Source organism: Pteropus medius, unplaced genomic scaffold (genome assembly GCF_902729225.1).
Source record: "Pteropus medius unplaced genomic scaffold, Ma_sr-lr_union100, whole genome shotgun sequence".
NCBI lineage: Eukaryota > Metazoa > Chordata > Mammalia > Chiroptera > Pteropodidae > Pteropus > Pteropus medius.
In genome coordinates this window covers 20,134,012-20,150,900 of record NW_024340696.1, presented here as the reverse complement: position 1 = coordinate 20,150,900, position 16,889 = coordinate 20,134,012, and the positions used below count along the sequence as shown (strand labels likewise).

The 16,889-nt window shown below is 44.4% G+C and overlaps 3 protein-coding genes and 1 pseudogene across 5 annotated transcripts; 1 reads left to right on the top strand and 3 right to left on the bottom strand.

Moving 5' to 3' along the window:
- Positions 1-134: 134 nt before the first annotated feature.
- Positions 135-4,528, bottom strand: NDUFS3 (NADH:ubiquinone oxidoreductase core subunit S3). Its single transcript, XM_039869322.1, has 7 exons — positions 4,395-4,528; positions 4,218-4,283; positions 3,261-3,358; positions 2,899-3,048; positions 1,874-1,999; positions 1,448-1,567; positions 135-384 (listed from the first exon to the last, which is right to left on the bottom strand). The coding sequence occupies exons 1-7, from the start codon at positions 4,456-4,458 to the stop codon at positions 217-219; spliced, it is 792 nt and encodes a 263-aa protein (XP_039725256.1). The 5' UTR covers positions 4,459-4,528; the 3' UTR covers positions 135-216.
- LOC120610556 (uncharacterized) lies at positions 1,736-1,851 on the bottom strand (annotated as a pseudogene).
- KBTBD4 (kelch repeat and BTB domain containing 4) lies at positions 4,511-8,999 on the top strand. Of its 3 annotated transcripts, none has more exons than XM_039869258.1 (4): positions 4,511-4,644; positions 5,527-6,144; positions 6,829-6,935; positions 7,390-8,997. In XM_039869258.1, exons 1-4 carry the CDS (start codon positions 4,605-4,607, stop codon positions 8,248-8,250), a joined length of 1,626 nt encoding a protein of 541 aa, XP_039725192.1. In that variant the 5' UTR covers positions 4,511-4,604; the 3' UTR covers positions 8,251-8,997. The 3 variants fall into 3 exon arrangements, with proteins under 3 accessions (XP_039725192.1, XP_039725202.1, XP_039725206.1); XM_039869268.1 differs by having other exon boundaries at positions 4,545-4,723; positions 7,390-8,999; XM_039869272.1 differs by having other exon boundaries at positions 4,578-4,739.
- A 341-nt stretch (positions 9,000-9,340) lies between these two features.
- On the bottom strand, positions 9,341-13,700 carry PTPMT1 (protein tyrosine phosphatase mitochondrial 1). Its single transcript, XM_039869314.1, has 4 exons — positions 13,208-13,700; positions 13,013-13,093; positions 10,874-11,065; positions 9,341-9,676 (listed from the first exon to the last, which is right to left on the bottom strand). The coding sequence occupies exons 1-4, from the start codon at positions 13,574-13,576 to the stop codon at positions 9,506-9,508; spliced, it is 813 nt and encodes a 270-aa protein (XP_039725248.1). The 5' UTR covers positions 13,577-13,700; the 3' UTR covers positions 9,341-9,505.
- Positions 13,701-16,889: the final 3,189 nt, after the last annotated feature.

Sequence of the window (16,889 nt, the reverse complement as noted above, 5' to 3'; positions counted from 1 at the left end):
TCAGGTCATCATGTCTGCAACTGCACTATTTAGTCCCATTAAAACACACTCTTTTGTTAGTCTAAAGGAGCAAGGAAAACCCGTCTGCATCTCCTCTCTCCAGAGTCAAAGCTTCATGAGCACAGAGGAAGTGGTGAGTTTTAAGTAGGATTTTATTTACACATACACTCAATTATAGATAAGGCGCTTTCTAGGATCCACATGCCTTCCCTGAAGCTACTTGGTTTCCGGTTTCTTGTCTCCAGCTTCCAGCTTGAGACTCTCAGGAGGCTGGCGATAGGCAGGGAAAGCCTCCCATGGACTATTCAGGTCAAACTTGCGGAACTCTTGGGACAACTCCACTGGCTCGGCCACCACCCGTTTCACTTCATCATCATAGCGTAACTGCAGAAGAGAAAGGTAAGTCTGTGCACTGAGGCCTTGTTCCAGTAAGAAACACACTTTTTCCAAGGCCATGGGTGATTTCTCCAGCTCCTTTACCCACATCATGAGCTCTGAGCTCCTGTTCCAGCAGAACTGACTTTGTTCACCCATCCACACTCTCATAAGGTAATGGTAAGCATTTGCCCAGGATTAGGAAGCAAATCAGTAGCTGAAAAAGAGTAAACCTAAACTAGCAAGCACTCAAGTTCAGGCCCTGTGGCCTTGGCATTAACATTGTCAAGATGTAAAGCAGTCAACTTGGCTTTTCTTGTTATTGGAGGATCAGCTGGACATGGTAAGGACAAACAGGTACTGGAGTGAAAAGGCAAACCAGATTAGGGGGACCATAGGGGAGACTGAAGGTGAGATGAGAGGGAAGTAGTCCTGACCAGAAGTAGCTTGAGAAGGAAATGGAACCATGCAAAAGAGAAGCATTTGGGTACTAAAGAGAAGGGCTGGACTGCTACTCTCAACATTTCTAAAAAATTACTTTGCTACAAAATTACCTGTATGTATACCATAGCCCCTTCTCCTGCTAGTAAACAACCTGCAGCACTGAAATTCTTTATAAGGCTTTTGTAGTCACCTTACTGCTCCTGCCTCTGGCCATTCTCGAAGACTGAACATTTAGTATCTTCCCTGTCAGCTCCCTTCTCAGAGATCCAGGGCAGGGTAAAATGATACTCCACTTTCAGATCTTGGGGACAGACTAAGCATGTCCTCAAGGTTACCGTGGTCATTAAAATGACTACAATAGTGCCTAACATCAACTGAGCGTTTATAATACACCAGGCTTTACACATAAATCATTTAGCACATCGCAAACCTTAAGTACTATTATTGTTTCCATTTTGCAGATGAGAAAACTTGCCCCAGATTACAAAAGTAGAGTCAGGAATTGAATCTGGAGCCAATGCTCTTAAACCACCACAATCCACGAACCATATTTGCTGTCGCACCCACGATCCCCCACATTCCCTGCCAGTCCCTCCCTGAGCTGCTGCCCCAGTTCCAAGGCTCCCACCTCAACGTAGCCAGACAGGGGGAAGTCCTTCCGGAAAGGATGTCCCTCAAAGCCATAGTCTGTCAGGATCCTTCTTAGGTCAGGGTGGTTAGCAAAGAAGACTCCAAACATGTCCCATATCTAGAAAAAAGAGGTCCTCAGGCAACCAGTCCATCAGTGCCAACACAGGGGTGAGCGGCTATGCTACATCCAGTAGTTTCAACCAATTCTGCAACTCTAGCCCAGAGGCAGGATCCAACGTGTCTATTTTATTTTATTTTATCTATCTAATCTATCTATCTATTAAAACGCCTAGAGCACCTGGTATTCCTAGGTGGTCTCCCATCCAAGTACTAACCAGGCCTAACCCTGTTTAGCTTGAGATCAGATGAGATCGAGCACGTTCAGGGTGGCATGGCGTAGACTAACGTGTCTATTTTAACTCACCTCTCTCTCATACCAGTTGGCTGCCTTGTGCACAGAGACAGTGGACTCAATGGGTGTCAGCTCATCTGTGTAAGTCTTCACACGGATCCGGGAGTTGAAGCGCAGAGAGAGTAGGTTGTAAACAATCTAGGAGAATAGAGGGAGCTGGAAAACCAAGATGGCCACAGGCTGAAGGGTCTGAGGCAGGAGTCCCTGAGTGGGAGCACCAATGATGAAGATATAGGATGGGTTGGGTTCCACCCTGTGAACCTGCCTTCCGTCCAAAGTTCAAAACCTCAAGATCCTTCTATACTTAACAACTACTTTGAAAGGCCTAAGCCACACAATAGCTCAGCATGTCAGCATGTTTATCTTTGTTTATGCTATTCCCTTTGTCTGGGATGTCGTTTGATCCCATCTTCCCAAACCCTAATCCTCACTGGGCTAATTCCTGGTCTCCTGGTCATCCATTAAGATTCAGCACAAAAATTCTCTCTCTTCAAAGAAGCCTCCCAGACAGGGCTAAGTGGCCCTCCTGGCATTCTTATAGCATCTCTATAACATCCCATGTGTTACATGTTATTACAGTAAGCTGTTTATGTGTCCTCGCTCACAGGGGGACTATGGGAGACTCCTGGAGGACAGGTATTCAGTATTATTTCTTTCTCAATCCCAGGATCTGGTAAACAGTACATGATCAGTAAATATCAAGAAGTATTGAAAACTTATTGTGTGCTAGCAATCTATCTGTATTATTTCATATAATCCTCACACCACTCTATGAGGTAAGGACAATTTTATGCTTATTTTGCACATAAGAAAACTAAAATTCAGAAAGATTCAACAAAATGTTTGAAGTTACACAGCCTATGAGTGCAGATCCAGGATTCAAACTCGAGGTCTGCCTGCTTCTGAGGCCCCAGTTTAACTGCTGTGTTGAACTCTCTGACCCAGACTGAAACTAAGAAGGCTATGGGTCCCAGTGGTAGCTGTCACCTTCCTGTCCCTTCTTTTCTTCCCAAACCTTCTCAAATCTCCTTACTGACCTCAAAACGGTTCTGCCGGGTGGGGATGTCCACTGCCGTCAGATCAGCCAAAGATTTGAACTGTGCGTTACTGTGATCCCTGAGAAAAGTGAGCACTGGGATGACTCCATCAGGATGGATACAGATCTCTAACTCATTGAAGCAGGACACCTGCAGGCATGGAACAGGAGGGGAGAGACAACAAAGAGCTACTGAGGGAACAGCTAACTTCAGCTGATTCTCCTGGTTTAAGGTAGAGAAAGAAGCCCAAGATGGGATGAAAGAATCTGTGGGTTTTTTTTTATACCGGGATGCCCACTCCCACATGACCTGAGAATATGGTTCTTTCTTGTCCCAGACCAAACAACAGTAGTGAATATTACCTGAACTTGTTGGACATACTTGGGCAGGATTTCAGCCACATACTCTCCAAAAGCTGAGAGCTGTTTGTGGGCCACATCATTCCGTGGTCTGACAGTGGCTGGAAGGAGAAGGCATATTTAACAAAGGAATGGCAAAGGCAGCAGCCAGCCCTGCATCCAGTCTCTTGGGTTTCTGTGAATCTCTTTAGCACCTGGCTCGTAGCAGGTTCTCAAGCTAAGAATTTCAGGGCTTAAGAGCCCTCACAGATTATCTAGTTGAACCTCCGTCCCATTTTTTTTTTTTTTTACAAAGATGAGGAAACTGAGGCCCAAAAAGGGGAAAATGCAAGTCTCCTGACTCCCAGTCAGCTTATGTTGACTGTCACATATTTCATTCATGCAACCCGAAATCATTGAGTACCCACACATCATAGACTGCAAGGTAATGGTTAAGTGTTCTCTGCCTCGGCAGCAGGCAGGCCTGCTCTGTCACTCAGCTGGTGCTGTGACCCTGGGCAAGTTACTTCTCTGGACAGTTTCCTGATCTATAGTATGAAGAGCATAATACTATCGATTTTATAAGACTGTTGTGAGGACTAAATAAGATCATTCACTAAAACATTTCGCAAAGTGACCAGCACAAAATAAGCACTCAATTAATGTGAGCAGGCTCTACACTAGGCTGAGGCCCGAAGGTTGTTTCCAGCTCTCAAACTACTGACAGTTTAATCAAAGAAAAAAGTAACCATGGAGATGAACATGGGGGCAATCAGGGCCATAAGAGACAGGCCCTAAAGGCTCCAGGAGGAACCGATTCTGCCTGCAGAGTGAAGACCATTGCAATCAGGGCTCCAAGGACAAGCAGAGATTTGCCAGGACACAGAGAAGGGCATCCCAGAGCAAGGACAAACAGCTGACAAAAAAATGAAAAGGCCCCCGTCTGTAGTCCCGAGAAGGGCCGGGCTCGCACATACTCACGGCGCGTGTCGGCCGCAGTGCTTTCCCTCCTCATCGGCAGCAACAACACCGAGGGTCTCCTCGCCACTGTACGGGGAGACAAAAGGCAAAAGAGCGCAAGGTGAGTCCTGAGGGGCTCCCTGCACAGGGAGCCCTGCTGCTCCTGCCCCGGGCCTCATCCGACTGTCCCCTGCTCACCCCTGGGCAGCGCTACGGCTCCCACGAACCCCCGCCAACAGCCCCTCGCCGCTACCGCCGCCATGTTTTCCGGATGCAGATCAAGCAACAGAGCAAAACCCACAGGACACGGAGCCTCAAGGGCACGGACCGGAAGCGGAAGTGTGCATCATATATTCTTCCGGGCGGTCGCGGGGTAGGAAGCAGAGGTTCCGGTTTCTGAGCTTCGGAATGAAAGGAGGGAACGCAGGTGACAAAACAAGGCAAGCAGGTGAGGAAACCGTGAGGTGAACAGACCCCTAGCTTGGCAGCGGCTGGAAAGAAATCGAGGACTCTAAAGAACCGGACGGGTGAGATGAGGGGAAGGTATTCTGGTTCTACATTCCATATCCCTCCCCTGCTCCCTAAACTAAGCTTTTGACAAGGGCTGCGGGGCATAGTGAGTGGGGGACGGGAGAGAAGAACGGTTTCCCTGGAGACCGTTTCCCAAGTAACTATAGGTGGAGCGGCGACACTACACGTAGCAGTAGGCCTCCTCGTGCCCCAGGCTGGGGACGTCTGGGCTGTCTCGAGTTCTGGGAGGGAGCCTTGGGGAGTCATTAGGGAGATGCGGGGAAGGGCGGGGGGAAAGCTCACAAAAGAGCAAATATGGACCTGAAGACTCACACTGGAATTTGAACTTCCTGCGCGCGCGGCTTCAGAGCGGGTATGGGGGACCTGCCTGGACACTCACTAGGTCTTGGGAGCCTTTTTTGTTTGGTTCTGCTCCCCAATGCCTCACTAGTTTTATATCCAATAGTTACTTGGTTTGTAAGGCTTTTTGCCAGGCTTTTAAGATCATAGGCTTTCTCCATATGTTGACCTAAATACCAAACTTTTTGTTACATCGTGGAAAGGAATATTCAGTGTTTTCTCAGGGAAACACTCAGAGTAGGAAATTTTATTGACTTATTAGGGATGGGGTTGCCACTGCAGGAGAATGAACCCAGTTGTGGTTGGAGGAGAGCATCAGAGATGTTATTGACAAAGCCAGGACTAAGGCCAATATGGCCTACTTTGCTTTTTCCTTCTTCCTCCCTGAATTTGGACTGTTTGATTAATGGACTGTGGCTGTGGATTCCCCCAAGTTACTGAGGGTGGTGTTGCTTTGCAGACAGCTGGCAGAGAGAGAAGTTGGCTACCATGGAATCACCAGAGGAGCCTGGAGCATCCATGGATGAGAACTACTTTGTGAACTACACTTTCAAAGATCGTTCACACTCAGGCCGTGTGGTTCAGGGCATCATGAAACTGTGTCTGGAGGAAGAGCTCTTTGCTGATGTCACCATTTCAGTGGAAGGCCGGGAGTTTCAGCTCCACAGGCTGGTGCTCTCAGCTCAGAGCTGCTTCTTCAGGTCCATGTTCACTTCCAACCTGAAGGAGGCCCACAACCGGGTGATAGTGCTGCAGGATGTCAGCGAGTCTGTTTTCCAGCTCCTGGTTGATTATATCTACCACGGGACTGTGAAACTTCGAGCTGACGAGCTGCAGGAAATTTATGAGGTGTCAGACATGTATCAGCTGACATCTCTCTTTGAGGAGTGTTCTCGGTTTTTGGCCCGCACAGTGCAGGTGGGGAATTGCCTTCAGGTGATGTGGCTGGCAGATCGGCACAGTGATCCTGAGCTCTACACTGCTGCCAAGCACTGTGCTAAGGCCCACCTGGCCCAGCTGCAGAGCACAGAGGAATTTCTCCACTTGCCCCACCATCTACTCACTGATATCATCTCGGGTAAGTTGAGGGAGGAGGCATATCATACCCAGCTACTTGGGCATGGTGTTCAATGGATGTTTAGTTCAGGACAAAGGAACCCTCAGGCTTCCCGGTATTAGTTTATAGTATTATTGGTAGGAATTTAGATACTTTCTGGGAGAAATTGAGTTGAGATTTAGTGTAGCTGCTGTTAGAGACAGAGGCCTTTATTGAGGAAGATGCCAAGAAAATGAAAGCAGCACTTATCCACAAAAGGTAGTGAAGAACCATTTATATGTATACTCTAATCTCTCCTGTGCATAAGTGTACTCATCTGTCCTGCCCTGCGCTTTTCATACACCTATGGGACTAGTCACCTAAGTAAATTAACAATGGACAAGTTGAGATATCTAAAAAACTTTGTAAGTTACAGACCAACTTTTGGTAATCCTGACCCTGCAACTGAGGTATAATCATACTTTACATATGAGTGCTGCAGCCTAGTAGATTACTTCCATGACAAATGGGAGTGCATCAAACCATCCATTTATTTTTTTAAAAAAAGGCAATTTTAGGTTAATTTCTCATACACACACACACACACACACACACCCCTAAATGGTGGCAGTCTAACAAAGTGGTTCACATCTTTAAAGCCCTTGGCTCTAAATTTCCCTTTCTGTCAGATTCCTGTTGACCATGCCTTTCCTCTGGCTCTCACAGATGGAGTTCCATGTTCCCAGAACCCAACAGAGGCAATAGAAGCCTGGATCAATTTTAATAAAGAGGAAAGAGAGGCTTTTGCAGAGTCACTCAGGACTAGCTTAAAGGTACGGCAGATTTGTTTAGAGTTGGGACACTGTAATAGCCGCACGTTATAGCCTTCAATTGGCCTGGCCTCTTTGGTGGCTGGTGATAAGGTCTCTGGCTTGAAGTTACTAAGAGCTGTGAAGGAGGATGAATGAGCCAAGAAGCCACCAGCTTCTGAGCTCCAAAGCTCCTTGAGAGAACTACTTTCATCATTGCTTTAACAATCCTAAGCACCCTTTGTCTGAAGCACCAGCTCAGACATAGTTTTTAAAAAGCTCAAAGGATGAGTATGACAGATTCTCTGTTCTAGCATAAAATTCCTGAAAGTGATTGGAAGAGAGCAAGATGACACAAACTAGAAGGGAATACGTTAGAGTAAGATAAAAGTGTATGGTCCAGTATCTTAAGGGTATGCGTCTCAGCCGAGCCTTAGCCTAGAACCGATATCATTTATAATTTTAATTTTGTCAATAGGAAATTGGGGAGAATGTGCACATTTATCTGATCGGGAAAGAGTCATCTCGTACTCACTCGTTGGCTGTGTCCTTGCACTGTGCAGAAGACGACTCCATCAGTGTAAGTGGCCAAAACAGCTTGTGCCACCAGATCACGGCAGCCTGCAAGCATGGTGGAGACTTGTACGTGGTGGGAGGGTCTATCCCACGGCGCATGTGGAAGTGCAACAACGCCACTGTGGACTGGGAGTGGTGTGCGCCCTTGCCCCGAGACCGGCTCCAGCACACCCTGGTGTCTGTGCCTGAGAAAGATGCCATATATTCACTGGGTGGCAAGACACTAAAGGATAGCCTCTCCAATGCAGTTATCTATTATCGGGTAGGTGATAACGTCTGGACAGAGACAACCCAGCTAGAGGTAGCCGTGTCAGGGGCCGCTGGAGCCAACCTCAACGGGATTATCTACTTACTAGGGGGGGAGGAGGGTGACTTGGACTTGTTTACGAAACCTTCCCGACTCATCCAGTGCTTTGACACAGAGACAGACAAGTGCCATGTGAAGCCCTATGTGCTGCCTTTCGCAGGCCGCATGCATGCAGCTGTTCATAAGGATCTGGTATTCATCGTGGCTGAAGGGGACTCCCTGGTGTGCTATAATCCCCTGCTAGATAGCTTTACAAGGCTTTGCCTTCCTGAAGCCTGGAGCTCTGCTCCATCCCTCTGGAAGATCGCCAGCTGTAATGGGAGCATTTATGTTTTTCGGGACCGATATAAAAAGGAGGATGCCAACACCTACAAGCTTGACCCTGCCACTTCAGCTATAACTGTCACCAGAGGCATTAAGGTGCTGCTTACCAATTTGCAGTTTGTGTTGGCCTAAGGCTGTGAAAGGACAAGCAGCTGACTTTTGTCCTCCCCTTTTTGAGCACCTACCCATCCAAACTTGAAGTCCCCGAGGCTCCAGTTCAGAGTACGATGTTATTTTTCGGTACATATTCAAAAGGCAGCACTCAGCCCTCCCCTGAACCCATAGAGGTGGCCCATTTGGGGCTTTTTAGACTGCTGTTGCTCAGCTGGCTGCTTGAACTGAGAGTAGGCCAGCCTGTTTTCTGCTATCTGGCAATCCTATGCGTCACTGCAGATTGCTTAGAGCAAGCCTCTTTATGGATCTTAGGCACAGCCTCCCCTCTTTCCCTGACCTGATCAATGTTAAATAGAAGCGTCCGGCTCCTGGCCAGAAGGAAAAATGCCTAATCTTCCTTTTCTTTCTGTAGCCTGTAAAGTGGCTACTTGGTAATTTTTCCACAAAGAGTTAGGTGTTAAAAGTTTTCTTTCAGGCTTTGGTTAGGAGAATGGACTAAGCCAAAGGTGCCGTTCACCAGCAAGAGTCACCTCTAGAATTCAGGACATTCCATCTATTGTTTTCTCATCTATCTGTCAGGAAATGTATACTTTGGTTTGATTTTTGGCTTACTCAGGGTAAGCCAGAAAAAAGTAGAAGGGATTATCTCTGATCAACAGCAGAAACATTTTTCAAACTCAAATATGTAAAGTCTCTACTCTTAAAAAGTTCTAAGCCAAGTCAAGAGCTAGGAACTGTTCATACAAATAAACATTTTTGAAGAGATATGTTTCTGTTTTGAATTCTGAAAGTGTGACTTCCTAAGGGAGACTAATTACATGCCCATACATTTCTAAGTCAGCCACAATACCGATTGAATCCCATACTTCCTTTTCTACACACAGGATCAGTGGTCCAAAAGTGAGGGGCCAGCAAATTGAGGTTCTGACGGTGGCAAAGAGCCAGAGCTGAGTATTTTTCCTCTTTTCCTGGTGTTAGATGTCTTGGAGTTATGGTGCTAAATATCATTAGGTATGGTAGGTGCACAATAGATTTCTTTGACCTTATTCAAAAAAAAGAAGAAGACACCCTCATCCCCATACCCTGTGAACAGAAGCCATGCTAAATCTTTCTAGGCATACAACAGTGTTATTTCAAGAAAATGAAACAAGACAAAAGGAGCAAAATTATCCATTACTTAGCACATTTCTGTTACGTTAAGTCTGGGCTTAAGCCCCTTTGGTCCTGTTAAACTTTTTTATTCTACAGCCAGCAGGGTTGTCTTGAGTTCTTTCTAATCCACGTGCTTCATGTCTGTGATGTGTGACGTCTCATCCTTTGCTGCCCCTGTAATAATCTCCCTGTGGAACTCCTTGAGAATTTCCATCTGGCCAGGTCTGATGTAGACGTGTGACCGGATCTTGGTGATGGCTCTTACAGCCTCCTCTGGACTCCAGTTGTACATCTGAAGTTCAAGGTTGGGTAATCAGAGAAACAAGCAGGTATAAGGTGTCCTTGACCTAATGACAAGTGCTAAAGGGCTCCCAGAATTTCATTTTTTTAAAAAAATTCCATTTGGAGAGGAGTTAAAAACCATGCTAGATATAAGTATATGAGAACACCTTAATGCCCTTAATTAACTGGCCCCAAATTCCTATGTAATGGGCTGTGGGGCACAAGTCAGTCTTTCTACCTAATTCTTGCTCCACCAAATCCTGGAAAAAGGTCAACCGTGAAGCTTGAATTTAGGAATTCAAGCCTGCCTAGGCCTACTAGATGTCCTCCTAGAAAGTGATGTTTTTAAGTAACTTGTCACCATGGCTAGAAAAACAGCACTTTTTACAATTGACTAGGAGAGTTATCTTTGTGACCTAAGGATTCTTTCTGGTTTAGAACTCAATAGAGTCAAGAAAATACAGATTTCTAACCGGCTGGTTCAATTCTCAGACAAAATATCCTCCTGAGACCCTGTTTCCAGCGTTGGTATTGTTAAATCATATACTCACCAGTCCACAGTAACACAAACAAGGCCAGGCTAGTTATCTTTACATTTCCTTTCTCCTTAAACTATCCACATGACTTAGTAAATGCAGGCGCCAACAGGTAAAAATGAGTCAAGAAGGGGGCGTGTAATGGAATGATGGACTAGAGTACTTGCTTCTAAATATTTTTGAAAGCATCCCACCTGCTGACCATAACAAATTGATTGGCAAAATTCCATTGAGTTTCTAATAACCAATGTCCAGAACTTTACTCTGAAATACTCGAAGAAATCTGTAGTACTATATAGTATTATTTACGGTACTAGATTTCCTGCTATTTATAACCAATGTTTCTAGCCTTTTGCTGGTGTTAACATCCTTTGCAACTCCGATTTTGAGTGTGTGCTGTCAGTGTTTGATGTACTTTCTCATTCAAGCCTCATAACACATTTAGTTTGAGGAAACAGCATCAGAGAGGGGAAGGCACTTTTGCCTAAGGTCTAATAGCTGGCAGGTGACAAAGCCACAGATCAGCCTATCCACAAAGATCAGGTGCTTTCCACCTCCCAACAGCCTAAAACTGGAGACATGCCTCCTTCCAGCAAGGCCCCGCCAGTAGACCATGCTACGGAAGTTCTGGAAATCTGCAAAAGGGACCAGTCCAGAAAGGGCTTTCCTACCTGAATCAGATATGCTGCCACCATTGTGGCACTTCGGGAGCGCCCAGCCTTACAATGCACGTAGACACTCTGGCCCAGCAACTGGTACTTGAGAACAAACTGGACTCCTTTCTGGAGGTTAGCCAAGGTTGGGATTCCAGTCATGTCTACTGTGCTGAGTCGCAGCTGCTCAACTCCTAATCTCTTCCACTCCTGGAACCAAGTCCATCAGTATAAAAAAAGAAGATGAAAAAAGCCTGATGTTAGTGGTATGAAGATGGGCTCCCAAGAGGCAGAAAGGCAACAAAGGAGCTTCAGTGTTTACTACAAAGTGAATATACCATTTACTATTTTCTTGTTTTTGTTTGTTTTGTCTGTTTTTTTATTCTTTTAAAAAACAAGAAAGACCTACATAGTTGGTCTTTCATCAAACAATAGCTAGGCTGCTGAGTTAGAATTATGTCCAAGATTGAAAGTGTTCTTAAAGTGCCCTTTGGGCACTTTGAATCTTTAGTTGCAAAATATTAGTTGTATAAAATTCATCTACAAAAGTTGTGCAACTGTTTTTGCATAATGTGTGCAGTGATCTAGTTGCAGGGTTGGGCTACTATATTTTACAAGAGCTTTCATTTCTCTATCCATAAATCTCTTTTTTACCACTTTTTTCTTGAGAGGATATGTGGTAGAAAATAAGAGTTATTTTAAAATTGAAACAATGCACCTACCTTTGCTAGTGCAATTATCACTTAAGAATCACAAACAGGAGAAATAAGGCCTCTGGCAAACTGGGCAACCCATTTTTTTTTCCTTTTAGACTTCTGATAGGCTCCAGCTACTCTTGTTATTAATCTCTAGCTAGAACCAGAAAATTTATGACTATGAATGAACATCAATATTTAAGTTGATAATGAAATTAAAAATAACAGCAGTTTTGCAGCATGTGACTTATGCATCAATTACACCAGAAACAGCTGGGGAACTTGCTAAATATTCAGATTCCTGAGCCCCACCCTAAAGTTCCTGAGTCAGAATCGCTGGGGGTTGTACCTAGGAATCTGCCATTTTAACAAGGCTGTCAGATCATTCTTAGATATATTAAAATGTGAAAACCACTGCCTTGGAGACTTCTCTTCTCTAAGCTGGTAGAATGATATAGCTGCCTCCTATAAATACCAATGCATCACATCAAGAGACCAAGCACTTTTTGTGACTCTTCTTGCTCCACAGGACTGACCACACTAAGGAACATTTATCATTTTGACTAATAGTTCCTGTGGCCTTGTGGCAAGGTACTTTGGGAAATTCAAGGAACTGTTATCCATTTCTTAAAAATGTATGCCATCACTAATCAATATATTTTAAATGTGACAAATATTTTTAAGGTTTCAAAATATCTACAGGTTGAAATAGCAGCATCTTCATCGGGCTAGATCAGTAAACAAGAAAGATAATTGTGTAGTGCTAATGGATGTCAAAAACTACAAAGATAAGGCAACATCTTTATATATAAACATAGGGCAACGGCTAATAATTATTGTGGAGAGTTCTACAAACATAACATTTAATGAAAATTATGTTTTAGGCCTGAATTTTGTTACGATAGTACGTTCAAATTCCACTATAGCCCTAACATAGGAATAAAAATTCCCTTAAACCAGAACCAAATGAATTCTATGCAGTTTTTCAACGTATGGTTTTATGATAAATTCACTCTCTGCTGGGGGGTGGGAGGGCAGGGATAGCTTTTCTTAGAGTTTATATGGCCTTCATTTTGAATGCTTAGGCAGTGCCTTAGCGCTTACAGATCCATACTTAGTGCTCATTAACTGTTGAATGAATGAAATCAAGCCACAGAAAAGTTGCCCTTCAATTTTGGTTACTGATTTGAGTTACCTATGTTAAGAATACATCTGTGTACGAAGTTGTCTGACTTTGTCGACTCTACTTTTAAATGCCTTTCACAACAGTTTCTATTTCACAGTTTCTACCCCCAGTCGCAGCCATTTAAGCTTAGAGCACCAGACCCTCCTGAGGAGGCAAAAAAGCCTGGGACACCTGTCTCTGGGGCACCGTGACCTGCTGGGCCCCTCCCCCAACTTCCTCCGGCTCTCCCAGGCCCCGGGTGGTGGGCGAGGCTGGCGGGCGCCCCCGGCCCCTCACCTTTGAGGAGTTGCACAGGAACCTGGTCTCATACTCCTCGTTCATGGTGATCACCCCGCGCACGTTCTCGTCCTGTATCAGCTGCCGAGGTAAAGAGGGGGCTCAGGACCGGACGCCGAGGCCCGGGCGGCGCTCGCCCGGCTCCCACGCCCGGCGCCCACGCCCGGCGCGGTGCGGCCTCCCGGCCCGGCTCACCCGGCGCGTCATGCTCCGCAGCGGCAGCGCGCCCAACAACACGGTGTGGTCGATCCGGTGGTACCAGTCGCGGTGTGCGCGGCCCGGCACCTTCCCGCGGAACATCGTGTACAGCAGCGTTGGGTAGAAGAGCACCCGGGCCAGGCCGGCCTCCAGCAACCCGCCGGCCGCCATCCCGCCCCACGCGGCCTGGCGCAGCAGCGACCCGTCCACGGCTGTGCTCGCGGTTGGCGGCCGCGAGGAGGGCAAGGAGGACGAAGAGAACGCGGGCTGCGACGCGATCGGCGCAGGCCCCTCGGGCTTCGGGACCTCTGGCCGGGCCCTCGGGGACTCCTTGTTAGAGCATGGGGGTGCTGGGCCCCGCGGCATGGTTCTGGAGGGAGGGGCCGCCGACCTCGGGGGAGGGACCAAGGCCTCCGAGGAGGGAAACCAGGACCCCGGCCCAGGCGGGGCGCGTCCTAGGCTAGAGGCCCGTGACTGCTGCGTGTGACACTGTGACCCCTGTCTGCGGCCTGTGACCCCCCACTCCCTCGAGAGGGGGCTGTGACTCCCTCCCCCAGAGGAGAAGACAAGACCTGGACGAGCCTCTGCGGGTGGGGTAACCCTGAAGGGGCAGGTGAAAGGGGCCTTGAGCTTTTAAGCAGAGGGGCCACCTTGGTGGAGAAGGCCTGATCCTGGGCAAACAGTGAACCTAGGTTGACGGAGACCCTCCCACTGCCCGCACCGCCATCTGCCTAAAGTCATGGCTCCCTCCTCCTCCTGACCAAACCACAGCATATGCATGTACTATGACGAAATGTAATGTCTTCAATATATCATGAAAATACATTAATATATCATTAAGAGTCTACGGCCGTCCTACCCTGAACCAGCCCCATTCTGTCTGATCTCGAAGCTAAGCAGGGTCGGGCCTGGTTAGTACTCGGATGGGAGACTACCTAGGAAGACCAGATGCTTTAGGAGTAAAAATAAAATAAAATAAGAGATTGTAAACTGACAAGGTCCTTGCAATCTGTAAGATCAACCAAGGGTTGCCTCGCCTAAAAAAAAAAATTAAAAAATACTACATCATTAAGAAAAATATCGGCTTAAATATAAAACCCACGACCCACAAAGAGGTAAGAGGGATAGTTGTAATGTTGTTTATTTGCATTTAAATAGTCTGAAATACGCATCTGGCTCTTTTAAAACAGCTCTATTCTTGTAAAATACATACCACAACAACTGGAAAGTAAAATTTTACTTTAATCACCCATAATCCTAACACCTCAAATATATTATTTATTTTTTTCTCCAACTTTGTTTTCTATGTGTACCATTAAATTTTTTAATAATAGCTTTATTGAGATACCATACAATTCACCCGTTTAAGGTGTTCTGTTCAATGGTTTTTAGTATAGTCACAGAGTTGTACGACCATCACCACAATCGATTTTAGAACATTTTCATCATCCCCCAAAGAAACCCAATTCCCATTAGTACTCACTCCCCATTTCCCTGCAACCCACTAGCCCTAGGCAGCCACCAATTTATTTTTCTGTTTCTATAGATTTGCCTCTTCTGAACATTTCAAATAAATGGGATCATACCATATGTGTCATTTGTGTCTGGCTTCTTTTACTTGGCAAGTTTTCAAGATTCATCCATGTCGTAGCATGTATCAGTACTGTATTTCTTTTTATTGCCAAATAATATTCCATTGTATGAATATACTACATTTTGCTTCTCCATTGATCAGTTCATAGACACTTGGGATGTTTCTACTTTTTGTCTATTTTGAATAATGCTGCTGTGAACATTTGTATTCAAGTTTTTGTGTGGACATATGTTTTCATTTCTCTTAAATATCTACCTAAGAGTGGAATTGTTGGATCATATGATAACGCTATGGTCTATGTGTACCGTTTTCTAAAAAATCATTGTAACCATGTTGATCAAATTTTTGTATCATGATTTTTTTTACTAAATGTTGTCCTGGGTCACCAAATAATTACTTTGAGTAGAGGCTCCCTTTCTTCATCCTCCCAAAAACTAGGAGCATGTATCCTAGTCTGTTAGAGGAGAGAGAAACTTCTATTTTATTTCAGCTATTTCTTTTAAGTCTAATTTTACAGTAGTTTAACCTAACTAATATGTATGCATTAGTCAGTTGCAACTTACTACAATATTGTAGTAAGATATTCTTGTTATAAAATATGCCATTTTAACCATTTTAAGTGTACAGTTCATTGGCAATAAGTACATTCACTATGTTGTTAAGCCATCACCATCATCCATCTCCAGAACTTTTTTCACCTTTCCAAACTGAAATTCTGTACTGGCTGCAACTCCTATGTAACCTTTTCCTCTCATGCCTCTTTATTTCCATATCCCAATCCCTGACAACCACTGATCCACTACAGATGAATTAACATTTTCTAGAATTTTATATAAAAGATGTGAATATTTATAATTTTAATGACTTCTGTTAAATTTCCCTCCCCTATGGCTATGTCTGTATACATTGAGAGTGCCTGTTTCTTACAGTTTTATCAATAAAATTTAATTCCTTAATTTTTTCCCCAATCATAGTAAAAAATAAATCCACATTTTAATTTGAATATCTTTAATTATTTGTGAGCTGAGATTGAACATCTTATGTTTACTGGCCATTCCTATTCTTCCTAAGAATTGCATGTTCATTTCCTTTACCCATTTGTCTAATGGCTTGATTGTTGTTATTCTTCTCGGCCATAGAAAGTGCACAAATTCTAAGTGTATAGCTTGATAAATTTTACATATCTATACACTCATGTGACTACCACCCAGACTGATATAAAACATTCTGTTCTCCAGAAAGCTCTCTTTTGCTCGCTCCAGTCAGTCAATCCCATCTCCCTGGCCAAGTTAACCTTTTTTCTGACTTTTCTTATTGTTTTTGCCTGTTCTCAAACTTCAATTAAATAGACTCATACAATATACGCTCTTTTTTTTTCCGGCTTCTTGTGCTCACTGTCATGTCTGTGAATTCATCCATGTTGTTTTATGTCGTAGCAGTTTGTTTCTTTTCATCACTATATATGTAGTCCATTATAAATATGCTTCATAATTTATCATTTACAGTTTGGTCTATTATTAAGAGTGCTAAAAACCATTTGGTGGAAATAAGTTCGTAATTTCTGTTGGGAGTAGAATTGCTGCATCATACGGCACAAATCATTTAGCTGTTTGGATTTAGTAGATACAGTCAGTATTCCAAAATGGTTGTATCAATTCTCATTCCTACTGACAATATATGAGAATTAAAAAAAAAGGCTTCACTGCCAATCTCAGGAGGGAAAAGATGGTCTTCTCAAATGATGATGGATCAACTGGAAAGGAAAAGAAAAGAAAATTGACCCTTATCTCACACCATATACAAAAATTAGAGATGGATTCTAGATCTAAACGTGAAAGGTTAAAAATGAAGAAGACAATGTTCCCAATCCGAGTAAACATAGGTTTCTAAAATAGAACATGAAAATAACCAATCATAAAATAAGGATTAATAAATAAGGTCTTAGTAAAATTAAAATTTTTTGTTTATCAAAAGAAACCATTAAGAGGGTAAAAGACAAGCCACAGACTGGGAAAAGAGTGCCCAACAAGGAACTTGTACTCAAAATATATAAAGAACTCCTCCTGCAGATCAGAGATAGGGAGA